The following is an 18,156-nucleotide window of genomic DNA, read 5'->3' as shown; positions in this document are numbered from 1 at the left end:
CTGGGAGGAAATGTTTGAGCTCTAGGAGCAGGAAACTTCTATTTATGCATGTTCTCTGGCCTCAAAAATTTCATCTGCAGCCGGTTTGCTCAGTGACTTCGTGACCTCAGCCGAAAAACAAAGCAGGGTTTCCAAAAAAAAAAAAACTGCTAAGGAAAAACACACTCACACCTCATTAGTTTTAGTATCTCTAGCTAACAAGCAGGAGTCATTTAAAGACTCATCTCATACAGGCAGCACATCCTGAGCTCCCAAAAGGATCCAGAAACAAGAGATGAGCCCTACAGCCAGCTCCTGGGATACCCCTTTTGTCCATGGAGCTGTGGGACCTACTGCCACTCTCCTCAGGGCTGCGGCATCCCACAACCAGCACAGCCAGAGGCAATGGGGCAAGGTGGGAGAAGTTTCCCTGGTACCCTTCGCCCACCGTCTTCCCCCCAACATGGTTCCAGCGCTGGTCCCGCAGGCAGCCAGCATCACCCTCCATCAGCCTCATGTCACCCTTCCAAAGTCAGGCTGCCCAGCTGAGCAGAGTTGGGCTCAGCAGCCCGTGGGACCTGGGGACGATGGTCTCCTCTCCCAGCCTAAGCCACTCCAGGAGGTGGCAGCTGTGTCCAAGCACCCAGGGGTGCATGGGCAGCAGTGACAATTCTCCCCCAAGGCTGTCCCCAAGGTGCCCCAACTCTCCTGCTCACCCCAGACACCGCCCAGCGTTAAGGAGTTAAAGCATAACAAAAAGGGAAGTAAAACCCTCAATGGGCAGAGTCAGTGTGCATGGAGCAAGCTTGAACCTAAGCATGGGCTTGTCCCTGCATCACCCCCGGGTGACCAGGACAGGATCCCCACCATGGGCTCTGCTCTGCCGCAAACCTTCACAGCAGGATACATCTGGGGTCGCCCACCCACACCTGTCAGCAAAGGGAGCCCCATGAGCCCCTGTCACCCCATCCAGCCACAGCAACATCCCAAACCACAGCCCTGCCCAATGGAGGAGCTGACATGGGGCAACCAGGACTCACCCCCCTCTCCCAGCTGGGGAAACTGAGGCACAGGCGGGCAAGCAAGGGATGCTAGAGCCCCTCTCCATACCTTGACAGCAGCAAGACCCTTGGTAATCCATTTCCATGGCATGGTGGCTCTACTCTGGCACCCTCCCAGCCCGGGGGAGCGGGTGCCCACAGCTGGGGCGTTCCAGTGTCCCCCACCCTGGCCAGAGCCCTTCGGCTCTGCCCCGCTCCCCCCACCCTGCTCTAACTGCAGCTGCTGCTGTTTCTGTCGCCAGCCCCTGCACGAGGAAGAGTCAGCCTGCGATCAGCTGATAGGAGCAAACGCTTGCGTTATTAAACACTCCTGCCTGCCACCAGGCTAGGAGACCCTGCAAAAATCCCTTCTGGAGCAGAGACCCAGCCAAGCCAGTATGTCGCAGTACAGCCCAGCACAGGGCAGGTTGGTCCCAACCACGTTGTGTTGAAGACCGCCCCCCCCACCAGCCCCATCGAGCAACTGACTCCCAGCCCCACATCGGCTCAGCATGTCCCCAGCCTCTGGATAGCATCCAAAACCCACAGGTCCCTTCTGCCTGGAAAGGGTGACCTGAGGCACGAAAAAGGATGCAGACATAGCAGCAAACTTCCCCAAAGGAAAGCAAAGCCAGCAAAGAGGACTCATGACTGCCCCAATGGACTTTTCCAGTCATGGGTGCTTTTTCTCCAGCCTGAAGAGGGATTAGAGACACATCCTGGACAACCAAAGGGATGGGGCAAAGCTGGCTCCCAGGTGAGGAAGACTTTCACCCTATTCCTCATGGGAATCACTCTGCCTCCGTCCCTCAGGTCCCAGCCCTGGCACACAGGGAGGCCGGTGAGCTGGTTGCGGGCAGGGGGAAGCCATCCACGTTGATTTTGGCAGGGTGTTTGTCTACACTGTCTTAGCAATTTCATGTCCACAGATTAAATAACATATCCCCAGCTCTGGGACAGGAAAGCCGGCTTTGTGGCAAAAGCCCCAGCCTCCCCTCCACTGGGCTCTCCCACCAACACTGGGCACCTCACTTGGTCTTTGGCAGGACCAGCATCACCTTGGCCAGCAGGGAGAGAGGGCAGGGCAGCTCCAGGGACATTGGCAGACCACAGGGGCATCCCAGGCTGAGGGATTTTGGCTGCAGAAGGTGCTTACAGGAATGGGAAAGGCATAAGCAACACCCTGGAAAGTCTCTAGGCAGAGACCAGCCTCCACAGCTGGTAGCACTTACCAAGGCATCTACCTGCTTCACGATGCTCTCCCCTGGGGATGGCTGCAGGCAAGCAGGCAGAAGAAAGGAGAGGGTGAGAAAAAGGCAAATGAGAGAGAAGGAGAGAGAGACTGAGAAAAAAACATGCACACAAAGCAGGGGCCAGGGTCAAAAGTTACCCCTGGCTATTTCTGGCCCTTCCTAGGAAATGCACCACGGCCTCATTTCCTTCCCTGCCCGCCAGCGTGTCCGTTCTTCCTAAAGGTCAGGAATCCCTCGAAACCCAAGCACGGAGCTGGGGCGATGCTTGGTACGGAGGATGCTGCCATCCTGCCTTCCACAATGGACCGCTGTCGTGGATGGGGAGCACTCTGCCGAACCCTGCGCCCACTCCATGGTGGGCACCCAGTGCCCCAGACACCTCCAGGATCCCATATGGATCCTCCATGGTCAGACCCCACACACAGCCAGGAGGTAAACAACAGGGTGAGCCCAGCACAGCCTCACACCCAGCTTGGCCACCGGCCACCAGCGGGCACAGCTCCTCGAGATAAACCTGGCCCTGTGGGGCTGGCAAAGGACTCCGGCGGGAGTCTGGGGGTCTGAGATGCTCAGAAAAGGGGCAAATTTGGTGACACACTACTGGAGTTCACGGAGAGGTTTGAAATGGGGCTGGGAATAACCTTCCAGGGGTGGGGGAGAGTGTCCAGACCCCAAATACAGGGAGAAGGCAACAGAGCACTCAGCGTGGGGACAGCTGGTTGGTGTGCCTGGGGTGGCACAGCAAAGGGACTCAGCTGGGTGGCTCATGGGGGTCTTGGAACCAGGGACCCCAAGACCAGGCTGCTCCAGTACTGACAGCAGGGCTGCGGCTGCTGTTTCCAGCCCATGGGATGAGTCAAACCCCTTTCGATTTCCTCCCTGAGCCGCAGTAACGGTCCCAGCTCAAAGACAACATGTTTTTGCTGGTGATAAGTGCCCAAGAAGGTTGACAGGGCCTGGAAGTGCAGGCAGAGATTAAACCCAGGGCAGATAACCACCGCAAAGCCTGGGGTGTGCAGCACGCTCTGCTCTCGTCCCCTTGATCGGGCTCACGCGCTACTTCCATGAGCTTGCAGGGTTCCATCCCCTAAACCCACTTGTCAGGTGAGACCCCTGCCCAGCTATGGGGTGCTCAGCCCAGGGCCCTGCATGGGGCACAGCCACCCCAGCACCGCCAGACTGCTGAGCCTGGAGCTGAAACCCTGCCAGGGCCTCCTCTCCCCAGCGCCTGCCCCAGCAAGCCTTGGCACATGTCCGGAGCAAGAAGGAAGGGCGGCTACGCCAGCCCCAGGCAATGCCAGCCTCCCTGCTGCCACGTGCCCGCTCTGCCCACCACTGGGATTGGGATGGGGCAGGGGGGCTGCTCTACCAGCAAGATGATGCCTGGTGGGCACTGCCATGCCACACTTCCCAAACCTCTGCCTTGGGCATGGTCCTGCTCCCAATGCCAGCTCATGCCCTGCCATCCCCAGAGCCCGGCCATGGCCCAGAGCAGCGTGGCAAGGGAGCACAGCTGCCTGGCCAGCAAACCCCCAAACGTCCTCCCCCAGGACAGGGTGTCCGGAGATGGGGCACCCAGCTGTTTTCCTGGTGTCCAGAGAGGACAGGGTGGAAAAGGCTGTGCGTCGTCCCCACCCCAGCTGCTCATTAAAGGTCCCCAGGAAGGATAAAAGCAGGGGACGACAATAACAAGGGACAGGAATGTGCAGCCTTGGGTGCTCCGAGCCAAAGGCACATCTGGTAGAACCATCCCTGGGTTTGCAAGATGGCTCCAGCCAGGGAGGGGAGACATTCAGCACAAGGGGAACCCAGAGCCCAGTCTGGTCGCATCTGCCTGCCCCTCCCATGAACCCTGCACACCCCTCTTCCCCAAAATCCCCATCTCCTGGAGTCCTGTGATAGCTGGGCTGCCTCAACTCATGCTGCTCAGACATCCAGTACCCTGAAGCCAGCAATGCTGGGGGACAAAGCACCAAAATGGCGGGGGTGCTTTTACCCCCAGCACAGGACCCCTATGGTTTTGGGGGTGGGAGACTCACACTCTGAAGACCTCAGGCAGAGAAAGCCCCACACCCAGTGCAGAACAGGGGGTCCCATCCCACCCAGCATCCCCAGAGCCCTGCCTGTCATTCATGGCTCACAGAGGAGGACTCACCAGCTCATAGTTGACAGCAGGGGAGCAGGGGGTCACAGCCTGCAAGGAAGCAGAAAGGGCCAGGATTAGACCCTGTGGATCTCAGTCCTGAGCATGAGGCATAGGAAGGGGCCAGGCTGCAGTATCCCCACACCCCAAGCAAACTCAGTGCCAGCTTAAGGACCCATGGCCCTCCCACCCCACGCAGGAGCACAGGCAGCAGCCCAAGGTCAGGGCTGGGCTCGGGTCCATGGCAGCAGTGCCATTTGTCCTTGGCCAGGGAGCCCCAGGCAGCCCCAGCCCGGGTGGGCACGGTGGGACGTGGCACAGCACAGGGCAACTGCCTGATGCCAAGAGCACGTCCTGGAACAAACCCCAGCCTGGCCTCGTGAATGCTCCTGCAGCCGCCAGCTGAACAGCCCAGCTATTGTTACCTTAATTACCAGCGGCAATTACTGACAATTAACCTTGGGTTTTGCGTGCACCCCAGTCAGCTAGGAAGCAGCAGCACGCCAGGGTGGGAGAGGCAGCGTCTTGTTTGTCAGTGCCGGGGGCAGCGGGAACAGCCACTCCAGCCCGTTGGCCCAGAGATGCCAGCAGTAGCGGGTGGCTGTGATTCAGGGCACCTCTCTGACCCCACATGTGTCCCCAGGAGCCGTGACCCGCAGTCAGCCAGCCGCTGCCCCATCCCAGCACTGAGTCAACACACCAACCACCACCCAAGGGCTGGTCCCCCCACGGGGGTGGCACGAGGACATCCCACACCCACTCAGCCTCCCCTGTCCTGGGCCGTAAAAAGCAGGATTTGCCCCCAGTTCCCACCCCACCCCGGTCCCCACAGGGCAATGCCCAGCGCCTGTCCCCTTCCCAGCCGCCAGCCTGTTCCCGTCCCGCCCCCCTGTTTTCTTCAGGGGTTCCTCCTCCTCCTCCTCCCTTCCCCTGTGCATTATTATTATGATTTTATTCTAATGCAGAAACGCTTCCATAAAAGGCCCCTTTCCCTGCCCCGCGGTGCTGGCCCCACGCCAGCCTCCCTGGAATGTTCTCCGGCAGCGAGCCGCCACAGACAGAGCTGGCGAGGGCCACGCCGTACCCCGCACCGTGCCCCGCACACCGCTGCGCTCTTCCCCCCAAGATGCTCAATCAAAGGCCCACAGCCCCCACACAGCCCCAGTTCCCAAGGCCAGTGATGGGGGGAGATATGCAGCTACCCCCTCTGCCATGGGACACAGTGGTCCCACAGACAGGTAGGGTCTGTGCCCACCCCCCTCTGTTGTCGGCACCAGGAGGTTTGCAGGCTACAAATGCTACTTCAGCTGGAGAAGGGGAGAAAACTGGGGTGCCCATGGTTGTATTTCCCTGCCCTAGCGGATTCTCTGATGTCTAATATGGGCTTGTGCTCACCCAACACCGCCCCTCCCATCCACAAGAGACACCAGCCCAGGCTGTTATGGCACTCTCATCCCAGAAAGGCAGTTTTACAAGCACTGCAAGAACGTAACTCTGTTTTCAGCTTCTGTCCCTCTCTCAAGTTTGGCTCAAATATGCCTCAGGTTCAAGATGACGGGGGACACCCTGCACCAGACAGATCTCTCCCTAAGAAAGCCGAGCTCGTGACCTAGGGGTGCAGGGGCATCCCTTCTGCCCCACTGGACCACTGAGAGCATCGCCCCACACAGGATCACAGTGAACCCCAGGACCACCACCACCTCTGTCCCCAGGGACCCCTGCATCCCCCAGCACTCAGAGGGGTGGGAAAGGTGAGGGGGACCCACACATCCCCATTCTGGCTTCGCCTCGCTGCAGCAGACACAGCGGCCTTTCTTCTCCCCCCACCGGTGTTTGCATTCCTGCCGCCCGGCCCCCGCCGCCACGACCCCGCCGACCGGCAGCCCTGCCCAGGAATGCGAGGAACGAGGCGCAGCGGGGCTGCCGCCCACCCCACCAGCCCCCCACAGCCCCCCCCGCCCGGCCCCCCAGGTTGCAGCCCCATCCCTCCCAGCAGCCACATCCCGTAAGCCACTGCCTTGAGATCCAGGTTTTGCCTAACAGCAAAATCAGTTTCCCAGCGAACAAGGCCCCACAGTGACAAGTGGCGTGGACTCTCTGATGTCTTGTAAAGGGCTGGGCATGCCCTGCAGCCTTCTCCTGGAGACCAGGGATGGGCTCATCACTCACAGTCAGCTGTCACCATACCTAAAGAAACTCTACCCTTGAGATGTCCAAGCCCAGAAGTAAACACCTGGCCAGTAAAGCCCTGGCAGCCCCTGTCCACACCACCCCAGAGGCAGAGCAGCCCACAGGAGCCCTCCTCCACCAAACCTCACTGGCTGCAGCTCAGGGACCAGCCTCTGTACCCCATAGCCCCTCTGGGACTTCAGCACTGGTTCACAAGCATGGAGTGTAGCTGGAGGGATGCAGATACCCACCATATACTCAGTAATGAGACACCCTGGAGCCTTCTCCATGCTGCAACCACCACCTCCATCTCCCTCCCTCCCAAACCTTTCCTCCTCCCTCAGCAAAATAACCCTTGCAGCTGCAGAGGTGCCCAGGGACATCACCAGATCCTGCTCTGGACGGAGCATCCCCATGGGTTGTAGCCCCAGCCCGCAGGATGCCACCAGGACTGGCAGGAGACAAACCTCCACAGAGGGGCCCCGTGATTCAGAAGCAGGTTGGGTCAATGCAGCACCAGACACAAGGTGGGCTGGGGGAATGCGGGGTGCCCCCCAGTCAGGCTGCTGGAGCTGGGCGAGTGCTGGCCCACAGCCCGCAGCACAGCCCTCCTGGCTGCTGGTGGGTGATGCAGGCCCATCTCTGACGCATATCCCTTCCTTTGGGTGGTGGTTTTTGTTTTTCCCTTCCCCAGGAGCTCTGATAAACATTCCCGAGCCGGCTGATATCCGGGCCGGCGCTGACCCTTGCAACGCCAGGAGCAGCTGCAGCACCAGCTTCCCTGATCCCTGCACGCCAGAGCCGATTCCCACAGCCAGGCATTGAGACACTGGCAAGCTAGCCCAGCTGCTGTGGCTGGCGCCACAGACATGTTGCCAAAAAGGACCCTCCCAGCATCATGGACCCCCCCACAGCAAGCCAGCATCAGGCAGGCACAGCTCCCCTGGCCACCCCACCCAGAAGGGATGTGGACCCCAAAAGAGGGTAGCAAGGCACTCTAGTCTCCCCCAGCTTCTGGGAAGGAGGTCTCCTGCCCAAACCACCCTGTGGGTTAGAAACAAAGTTGCCAAAGAGGATGGCAACTCTGGCTGGATCAGTGTCCCACAAGACAACACTGGGGTGGCACTGACAGAGGCCACATGAGATTATGCCAGTTCAGTCCACGTCACCCTATGGGGAACCTCATGGGGTCCCATGTCACCATATGGAGGACCTCTTTCTCCCTAGGAAAGCCACCACCCACATCCCAGCTGGACTGTGCATCACCTCCTCATGCACTCCATGGCTCTCTGCTCAGAGACCTCACTCCAGGCAAGTGGGGATCCCAGGGACAACCACAGGCCACTGCACCCCCCCAGCTGGCCTCAGAGTGCTTCCCCTGCTCACCAGCCCCTCCAGACCTGCTGAACATGCTCTTAGTCATGGTGTGGGGCAGAGGTGCAGATCCACTTTGGCACTCAACAGCAGAAGGTGCTTTAAGGGGAAAGGAGTGAGTGACAGGTTGGAGCCACCAAGTTGGTGACATTGAGGAAGGTTTTCCCCTCTCCAACACCCCTGTTCCCCACTTCTCAATGGGGTGAGCCACAGCATCCTTCCCCCTGCCAGCCATTTGGGACTATAGGGTCTAGGCTCAGAGAGCGTCCCCCTGGCCACCCCCCTGCCCTGCACAGGGGTCAGGTCCCCCCTGCCCTCACCACATGCTGCCTGCTCCAGCCCTCACATTTCTTGCAGCTCTGGCAAATCTCCTGTTTATGCAACAAGTCCCCTGCGGGAGGACAGCATGTTTCCATCCACGTCCGCTCCCCCCTCGCTCCAGCTCCACCCTGCCCGACACAGCCCCAGCATGCAAGGCAGCCATGCGGAGCCCTGGCCCCCAGCACAGGGGTCCTGGGGAGGGGGCAGCACCCTGGTACCACACAGTCCATCTCTGCCCCCACCAGCACTCCGGGGCTCTGCTGCTTTTGGGGTTTCTCTCCTCAGGCGGGGGGAACCAGCAGCTGTGCCAAAGGGCTGGGGAGCAGCTTGGCCGGCAGCTCGTGGTGAGTCAGGCCAGGCTGATGCCGGGGCATGGAGGTCTCACCGCTCCCAGGCTCTCCTCCAAGCATCCCCGTCCCGCCCCGCAGCTGGACGAGGGACTGTCACTGTGCTGTCACCTCTGTGCCAGGATGCCCAACAGCACCCATGCTAGGGCAGAAGCCATCAGGCTGCCCTGCCCCTGCTTTGCCCAAGAGATGCTGGTGGTACCCAGAGAGGGTATAGCACAGCAAAGAGCCACCACCATGCCAGGGATGTCCCCCAAGCCGGGACAGACCCCATCCCCTCCATCTGTCTCCTGGTATGTCCTTGGGGAGCCACCTCATGGCCCATCCCCAACAGGAAGGCGGCAGCAGGGCCAGGACAGAGGTCAGCCAGTGCACCCAGCCCTGCAGGTCAGGGCTAAGATACCAGAGAGGACAGCAGCCGCTCCACCCCACTGCGGCCCCAGGGACCTCCACAGGGAGCACCACCAGCACCCCAATGCACCCCAGGACCCATAGCATGGCCAGGAGAGGACAGCCCCCATCAGCCCACAGCTGGCCAGGCCAGCAGACCCAGCACAGAAAGACAGGATGGGGAAGGCAACACACAAGGAAAGTCCAAAGGGTTGCAGCGGCACCAAAATAGCCCTGGTTTCAACCCAAATAAGGGCAGGTCCCGGCTCGAGGGGATGTAAGCAATCAGCCCCAGGGTTGCCAAGTGACAACTGAGGGAAGAGGGAGAAGGCAGTAGCCCTGAGCCTGTTTGGGGCGGAAAAAGGGGGGTTTTAGGGTCTGGAGCAGTCAGAGGTGCCTCCTCATGCCCAGGAGAGGAGCTGGCCCTGCTCTGCCAGCGGGTGCTGGCTCGGCACAGGGCTGCCCACAGGCAGGGACATGCTGTGCTCCAGTGCCTAAAAAGGCAACATCTGCAGGCAGCAGGTCTGGATCCAGCCCCATGGGCCAGTGCCTGCCTGGCACGGACCCCACAGCCCCAGCCATGCCCTGCTACCAGCACCCACACACATGGGCTGCCACCCCACCACAGGGACACCCCTCACCCCAGTCCCATGAAGAGCCCACAACCAGCCTGTCCCAAGGGAGAGCGTGGGGTCACTGCCTTCTACATCCAGCCTGCCCCAAGGAAGGGCAGGGAGGTCCCCTCAGCCCCTCTTCAACCTCCCAGCCCCAAACCAACCACAAGGATTGGCTAGGAAGCAGCTCCTGCACCAGGGATCAGCCAGGAGCAGAGTCACCCCGGAATACACTCTGCCACAGAGCTTCACTGGGACTGCTTCGTGCACAAGTGCTTATATGGGATTGGTCAGTGGATGGATTATCACCTGGGATCGGTCAACACACAGATTCTCAAGTGGGATTAATCATGCATAAACTGTCACACAGCATTGGTCAATCCATGGATTCTGACAAGGGATTGGTCATAGCAGTGATTCTCACACAGGATTGGTCAGAGCAGCAATTCTCACACAGGATTGGCCAGAGCAGGGATTCCAAAACAGGACTGCTCAGTGAATGGATTCTCACATGGGACTGGTCAACAAATGGGTTCTGACATGAGCACAGGTATTCCCGTGGGACTGCCCAGCACACGAGCCCATAAGCAGGCAGGCTGGCTATCTGTGCCCCATAGTGAGCCCTGTGTGGGGTCCCGCCCCACAGATCCCCTCTGCCATGCCGGTGGAACATTAGGCAAGCCCCATCCCTAGGCATAGAGATCCCAGGGCAGGCTTTGGGCTGCCCCATGGGGCACCCATAAACCTCTGTGGAGCCATAATCCATCTCAAAGGGTGGTCAAAGTGCTAAAATAAGCCCTGGCTGCTCCAGGGGGTCTGTGCCCCCCAGCGCCCAGCCTGAGGGTTCCCTCCATGGGGGAAAGTCTTGAGCAGATGGAAACTGGGGTCAGCGCTGTGTTCTGATGCCACGGACACAGCTGAAGACACTGCAGTAAAACTGAACTGCTGAGCAGTACCCCCCAAAAACGGTTTCCCCCTTCTATGGGATTGAAGGGGTATGGAAACAGAAGCGGGAAGCAGGGACAGAGCCACTCGCCCCTGCCTGGGGACTGTGCCATGGGGCCACTCTCCTCCCTGCACCCCAGCACTTATCGGGGTGCCTCTGGTGCTGATCGGGGGCTGCTGGCATGGTGACTGGATGTCCTAGGGATGGGCTGCATGAGGCCAGACATGTGACCATGGCAAAGCAAGTAGGAGAGTGGCGCAGGGTAGGGCACAGCTCTGCTCTGGCAACCGCCCCAAAAAAGCCAGGGTGCAAATGGACCCCTCAGCTCAGGACCCCAGAAGCAGGGGGGGGGGGGTGGCAGGGAGGGGCACAGCCCCAAGGCACAGCACTCTGCCCGGGGGGTGGCAGGGAGCAGGAGCCTCAAGGAGCAGCACCAGCCCTGCCCTTCCTGAAACAGGGGCCAGCAGGATCGCTAACAGAGTCTTCATTAGAGAGAGCACAGGCTGGGGGCTTGTTTTCTCCTGACCCAACTTCCCAGGGGGTGTCACCCTTAGGGATGGCTTTGGGCTCCAGGCAGGACACACACAGCTCTCCCAGTGCTACCACGCTGTAGGGACACAAGGTGCCTATTTAGGTGTCCCCCAGCACCCCCAAATTCATCATGCAGCAGATGCCAATCCGCACCCTTCATGAGGACCCAGTGGGCACAGCCAGCATCATCTCCCTGTCCCTGCCAGCCACTCCCCAACCCGCAGAGCAGGGTCACTGGTCCCGCACTGAGGGCTGACCTCAGTGTGGAGTAAGATCAGCCGAGAGTGCCCCGAGAACAGAACAGTTCTCTTTTTTTTTTTCTTGTTTTCCCCTTAAAACCAAGAGGGCTGATGCCTCTCTCAGCCGTTTCCTCTCCCAGGAGCACAGCCCAAAAACATCTGCGCCGGGACCTGCCCTGCCGGATTTAACCCTCTGCGTGCCCGGCGGCGGCCGAGGGGCCGGGGGTCCCTGCCCTGTGGGGCTGGCACTCGCTGGGGCTGCCGGGCTCCTCGCCACTCATTAACCCGGTGTTTAACCATCGACGGTCCCACGGAGGGACCAGGGAGGAGGGGTTAACCCGTAGGCTGCCAGGGTGTCCCGGCGCAGGAGCTGCCCCTGCCGTGTCCCCCACTCTGGGGTGACAGGCACACGCCCGGCAGCGCCCACCTGGCCGCGGGGTGGGAGCGGAGTGCTGGGGGAGGACCCCGCTTTCCCGCCCTGCCCTCGCTCCCCAGGGACAGGTCCGTACGCACTCCGGAGGGGACGCAAACCCCAGCGCCTGTGTGTCCCCGTCCGGGGCTCCCTGCCGGTCACCGCCCCGGAGAGGTGGGGAGGTGAGCACGGGGGACACGGTCCCCCGAGCCGCTCACAGCTCCCAGGCGGCAGCAAACCAGCCCTCACTCCCTCCCCAAATCCTGCTCCCTGCGAGCACCGCACTGCCCCCTACAAGCCGCCCCGCACCCCAAGACCCCCTCCGGGGACCGACAACTGGGGACCCTCCAACACAGGGGGGCAGCACGCCCCCAACCACGCACTACCCCATCACCGCTCGGATGTCACGCGTGGCCCCCGCCCCCTGAAGAGATGCCATCTCCTGCAGCATCTCTCCCCCCGCGGGGGCTGAGGACCCCCGTGCCCTCGCCGTCCACCCATACCTGGTTCATGACGCTCCCGAAATCCATCCGGGGTCTCGCCTGCCTACATCCGAAAGGGACGGCACCGCAGCCTCACCTGGCCCGGGGGGCGCGGGGGCGGCCGGGGGGCGGCCGGAGGGGCCGGGGGGGGCAGGCGTGAGCCCGGCGTCGCCCAGGCGGGCAGGCGTGAAAGCAAACTGCAGGCAGAGCCCCCCTCCCTCCCCGGGCCAAGCCTGGAGAAGGAAGGAAGGAAGGAGGGAGGGAGGAGGGAGGGGAGGGAAGAAGGGGGAGAACCGAAGGGTTTCGCTCCCCGCAAGCGGGACCCCGGCGATGGAGGGGCGCAGGGGGGTCCCGTCGGCCGCCCTCTCCCCTCCGCACCCCCGGGGCGTCCGGGAGCTGGGGACCCCGGGGGTGCCGGCCCCAGCCCTGGGGAGGAAGGGGGTCCCGGGCGGCTTTTTCCACCGCTCCCCTCCCTCCTCTCGCTCCTTCTCCCTCTTTCTTCTCCTCTTCCCTCTCTCCCCAGCTGCACGGCGCGCTCCAAGTCCAGCCCCGCTCGGCTCCCCTCGCCTCCCCCAAAAACGCCCTTAAAGGCAACCGGGAGCCCGGCTCGGGCAGCCAGCCCTGGGCAAGGGGTGCTGGCAAGCACGCAGACTCCACCAAAAAATACCCCCCCCTCCCTGCACTGCCGCACCACGTCTGCAAAGTGCCTTGCACCCTGTACTGAGGGGCCACAACAGGCGGCGGGGCGCAGCAGGGTCGGGGCCTTATCGCCCCGCGTGACGCCACCGGTGTCCCCATGCCCTTGGCGGAGGGGGGGGGGGTAGGGACAGGAATGTGGGGCCCTCCTTGGGGCCTTTGCTGCCTGGCACCCCCTGGAACAACTTGGTCCCCCTGTGCCACACACAGGATGGGGTGCTCAATTAATGGTCCTTGGATGCCCCACACCCCTGGTGTTGGGGAGATATGAAGATTTACCAGCCCTCCCCCCACTCCCAATTATAAGGCAAAGCCGAAATGCTGGAAAAGCCCCAGTTGTCCCATGGCATGCAGAGGCACATTAGTCCCTGTTCGCCTCTCCCAAACCTGGGGTGCAGCCAGCAACCCCCTTGCTTTCTTCCCATCTCCCTTCCTCCTCGGGGCTCTGTGTGATGATGGATGGAGCCCTGCTCTCCCCAGCCACCCCTGGGAGCACTCCAGCCCTGGCCCTGATGCACGAGCAAGTATGCAGTGCTGGGAAGACCCAGAGCAAAAGGGGAACCCCCAGCAGTGTGGGGCAGGGGGGAGCCCGCCCAACAGTGCCCCACAGAGCAACAAACCAGCCCAGGAGGCAGCGAGCCAGGCACCTGGCCCGGTGCTGTTGACATTTTCTCACCCAACGCCTCCCCGTTCCTGTTTGCGTTTCCATCCTCATGCCGCAGGCCCAGCCAAAAGGCTGAGGCTGGCTCTGCCAGCACGGGGCAGGACCCCTGGGACCCCTCCTGTCTCACCACCCCCAAGAATGTCACTGGGTAGGGTGTAGCAGCAAGTGGCTCTCCCTCTGCCCTCCTGCAAGACTCTCAGAAGATGCATCACCCCTGTGAGTGCAATCCCACTCCAGCAGACCCTGCCCAGCCCCTCTGTGCCTTAGTTTCCCGGGCAGCTGGATGGTGCATAGGACAGGAGCACCAAGAGACCTTTCCTGCTGCCGAGGACAGAGCATCGGAGCCTAGACATCTGCAGGGGGCACCTCCTCACCCTGCTCCTGAGCAAATGCTGACCCTGCTGTCCTCCCCAGCACCCAAGGGCATGGGGCTGGACCCCAACAGCCACTGGCACCCCAAAACAGCACCACAGCCCCCAAAAAGCAGACATCCTAAAAAGAGGGGAGTGCTGCAGCCAGGATGGAGAGACAATAAACACCCTGTGCCCAGGAAGCCAGGCATGGACCCCAGCTCAGCTCCATTACAGATCCCCACAGAGACTCCCTCAGCCCCAGCTCTTTGGGAGGTGACCACGGGATTGCTCCCAGACCCTGGGAAACACCAGCAGCAGAATCGCTGGGACCAGATGGAAAAGTATCAGTGGCCGAGTGGGATGGGAGTGAGTGAGTGAGCAAAGGGCATTGACAACATGTCCCCGCCCCTGGGGAGGTGATGGGAGCTGTCCCTCAGGGAGATGATATGTCCTCTACACAGGACATGACCAGAGAAGTCCTGACAATGTCCCTGAACTCCAGCCACCAAATATCTCTCAGAGGCATCAGGGCCAAAATCAAGAGCAGGTCTGTCAGTCAGCCAAGTGGCTCTGGTGGCCCCTGCACCCTGCAGGGTCCCCCCATCACCTCTGTAGAAATCACCCCCTACATGAACCAGCTCCTTCACAATCCAAACCAAGCACCCTTTAGCATCACCACCGCAGATCCCAGCAGAAAAAGGGGGACCTGGGGATTAGGCACTGGAGCGGGGGGAGGTGGGGGTAATCTCCAGAGGTAAAAGCATGCAGGGAGGAGATGAAGCATCAGCACAGGGTCCATAAAGCCCCTTCCTGAGCCAGACCTTTTGGCTGGTCTGGGGCCAGTGCCATACCACAGAGTGTACTGGGTGCCCCTGGGAACCCAGCACCCTTCCTGGGGCAGGTCCCAAGAGGGGTAAACAAGAGGGATGCGAAGTGGTCTGGGAAGGGAAGAAATCGATGGGAAATGAGGCAGAAATGCCCCACAGGAGCCTCTGTCCAGCCTGGATCCTGCTTCCCACCACTGCAGGGCCCTGGGGGGTGGATCCAGCCCTGGGAGCCCCTGAGGAGGGAGGCTGGTGGTCCCCACTACCTCAGCTGACAATTCCCAGGCCAGCTCCGGCCAGTGCCCACCAGTGCAGTGAGCATGGGCGATCTCAGCATCCCCAATCCCCTGCCTGCTCTCCCTGTGCCCAGCAGCACCCAGAGGGTGCAGAGAAGGGCCCCAGGTCCTTTGAGCAGCTGAGCCAGCCCCCCCACCCTGGAGCTGAGAGAGACCAAATATTTGGGCAGTGACGTAAAGAAGGGGAAAAAGGAAAGCAGGAGGAAAAAACCCAGAACCCCCTCCAGGACCCATTGCACAAACATGACCTGGCATAGCACTGGGGCAGGGCTGACCCCACAGCCCCCCTGTCCTGACACCCAGCTGGGCCCATGCCAGGGCCAAGGACACATTCCTGCAGCATTCCGCCCCCCCGCCGCCTGCTCTGTTGTGGAGACCAGGGATGTTGCTAATTAGCTGTCCCGAAGCACTTGGGGGTGGCTTTTAACGAGGCATCAGGGACAGGGATGGGATGGGCAGCTCCCCATGTGACTGGCATGTCATCCCCTACACTGCACAGGGAGGAGGCTGACAGGCAGAGTGGCTGGGGTGGTTATCGAGGATGGCACAGCCACATGTCCCCTAGCATGAGCCTGGTACAGCTGGGACAGGGGTATCCCCTCCTTGCAGCCACTGAGCCTGGCACAGCCACGGGGAGCCCATGATGCACCACCTGGCTGTGCCCCCCAGCAATGCTCAGAGCCCCCGGCCGCACCATGGTGCCCATCAGCACAAGTCAAGCCTGCCTGTAAGAGCCCAACCACTCTGTCTCGGTTTCCCCTCTTGGCCCTGACTTGTTTTGCAAGCAGCAGGGATTCCAACCACCAAATGAGGCCAGGACACACGTTTCCTTCACCAGTACCGTGTGCCCTGGCTCAGGTCCCCCTGTGTCCCCCAACCACCAAGAGCCAGTTGGCGCCACGGGCACTGGGAGCAATTGCTCTGGCCAGGACACACCTCACTGCCCAGCTTTGGCCCCACTCCAGCAACCGGTTTAATGATGGACAAACAACCCCCCCCGGAGTGCCATTGCAGGGGGCACTCAAAAAACAAGCTGGGCCTGGTGTGAGGCCAGCAGGGACGGATGGCACTGAGCTGGGAGCGCACTCATGTGACACCCGCCCATGTGCAAGCACACCTGTGCACACGGATGGATGTTCTTGCATGCATGTGCATTCATCTATGAGCATACATGATCACATGCATGCATGCACCTGCATGATTGTGCAAACACGCTCGTGTTTGGGCACACACATGCACACTCACACACGTGTTCACATGTACAGACACACACATACTCGCACATACGGCACAGCAGCCTGACATGGCTCCAGCACGCACTGACAGCTCCCCAGGGAGAGACACCAGCGGACAAGGCAGCCCCCAGGGCCTCGGTCCCATGCTATGTGCCATGCCTCAGTTTCCTCTCTTAGCACAGCCCAGTACCCCCACTCCCCCAGGACCTGTGGGCCTTGGTGTGTCACAGGGTGAGCAGGGCAGGCTGTAGCCCTGCCAGGACCAGGGGCTGACACAGCTGCCACTTCCCAGAACCACCCACCAGCGATCACCGGCCAATTTGGCAGCCAAACAGTGCAGTTCTCCCTGTCCCCCAACCAAACCAGCTACCAACAGGCCTGCTCCCACCACGAGGAGAAGCATCATCCCCAGTGTTTTCTCAGCTTCACCAAGCAGCATCATGGCAAAATCCAGCCCCAGTCAGAATGAGCACATCCCGGGGGACTGGGATGCCTGCGGTACCTCCCTTGCTCCATGATTTGGGAAGCACCTGCACAGCCCTGCTGCCAGGAGCATCTTCCATCCTTCCATCCTGGCCAGGAGGGCTCATCATGCCCTCTCACACACCTGATCACTGCCATGGAAAGCACTGCACCCCAGGCTGCCGGCACCCACACTCCATGCATGTCCCCAACCCTGGCTGTCCCCAGGAAAGGGCTCCATTATTGAGTTTGCCCATTTTTCAAAGGAAGCTACACCCCCTCTGCTTTGGTCAGGCAGTTTCAGTGCAGGGAGGGAGGGAGGAGGCAGGCTGGGGAGGTTAGATACATGCCAGTGTCTGACCGTCTGTCCATCCCCTTTGGAGGGAGGGAGGTTTGCTAAGCAAGGAAAAATCCCTGAGCGAAGGGGCTGGGCACAAGAAGGGCCTTACATGGACATGGGAACAGCGTAGTGCTTCTCAGCTGGTGCATATGTGGCTGCCCCAGCCCCCCCGCAGAGCCATCCACAGGCCCCAGGCACCCTGCCAGCATTGCGCCACCAAGGGGTGCAGGTCACATTGCTGTCCCTCTGCTGTCTCTCAGGCAGGGGTGCAGGTCACGGCTGGGGTGCAGGTCCTTCCTGCCATGGCACAGCTCTGCCTGCTCACTGCCTCACCATCTCCAAAGGATCATGGCATTCCTCAGCACCCCCCACATACATCCCAGTGTGTCCTCCCCCATCCCCATCACACCCATGATACCCCCTGGCACCCCACACCCATCACCCCCAGTACAACTCTTCACACCCCACCAGCCTCTACCCACACACCTATCTCTCCCCTCTCCCACCCTCCCACGACACCCAGTTCGTTTGGGGTTTGTAACTGGGGGCTCCCCCCAAACTGGGCCAGGAGGCAGCTGTCTGGGTGCCAGCTGTGCTGTGGGGGGAAGCTGGGGAGGCAGAACAAGGGGTTGGGGCAGGCCCCAAGGGGGTAAACACAGGGACCAAGGAGACGCTGCCAATAGCAGCGGGTGGGACAGGTTCCAGGGCCAGGAGCCACCAGAGGGGGACACATGAAAACCCTGACAACATTTCCACAGCTGGAGAAGTTGGTGGGGGCAGCTGCCAGTGCTTTTGGGGTGAGCCCATCTCCTTCCTCTGAAGTATCCTGGGTATGCAGGGGTTAAACACGAGGGGCTGCAGGTAGACAAGAGGCCATTTTTACTCTGTGCCAAGCCCCCTCCCCACATGCGCCCTCCCCAGAGACCCTACAATAACAAGCCGGCGTGTGAGTCAGCTGGCCGCTTGCCCGGCCGGAGAAGCCCCTCCCTGGGCGCTGGCCCAAAGGAGCTCTGCAGAAGGCCCCTGGCCCTGGCCCCATGCACGCA

At 61.1% G+C, this 18,156-nt stretch overlaps 1 protein-coding gene across 9 annotated transcripts in view; it reads right to left on the bottom strand.

Moving 5' to 3' along the window:
• TNS1 (tensin 1) overlaps nt 1–12,693 on the bottom strand; it is a 54,471-nt gene extending 41,778 nt beyond the window's left edge. For 8 of the 9 annotated variants that reach the window (XM_082056727.1, XM_082056728.1, XM_082056730.1 and 5 more), the window contains exons 1-2: nt 12,262–12,692; nt 4,428–4,466 (exon numbers count right to left, since the gene is read on the bottom strand). In XM_082056727.1, the coding sequence (XP_081912853.1) occupies nt 4,428–4,466; nt 12,262–12,288 (66 nt within the window). In that variant the 5' untranslated portion in view covers nt 12,289–12,692. Of the gene's footprint in view, nt 1–4,427; nt 4,467–12,261 lie in introns of all 9 variants that reach the window. The other variant, XM_082056726.1, reaches the window with a different exon arrangement.
• Nucleotides 12,694–18,156: the final 5,463 nt, after the last annotated feature.

Source organism: Streptopelia decaocto (genome assembly GCF_964273445.1).
Source record: "Streptopelia decaocto genome assembly, chromosome: 6".
Lineage (NCBI taxonomy): Eukaryota > Metazoa > Chordata > Aves > Columbiformes > Columbidae > Streptopelia > Streptopelia decaocto.
The sequence above is the reverse complement of the archived record's forward strand: the minus strand, read 5'-3'. Positions and strand labels throughout refer to the sequence as shown.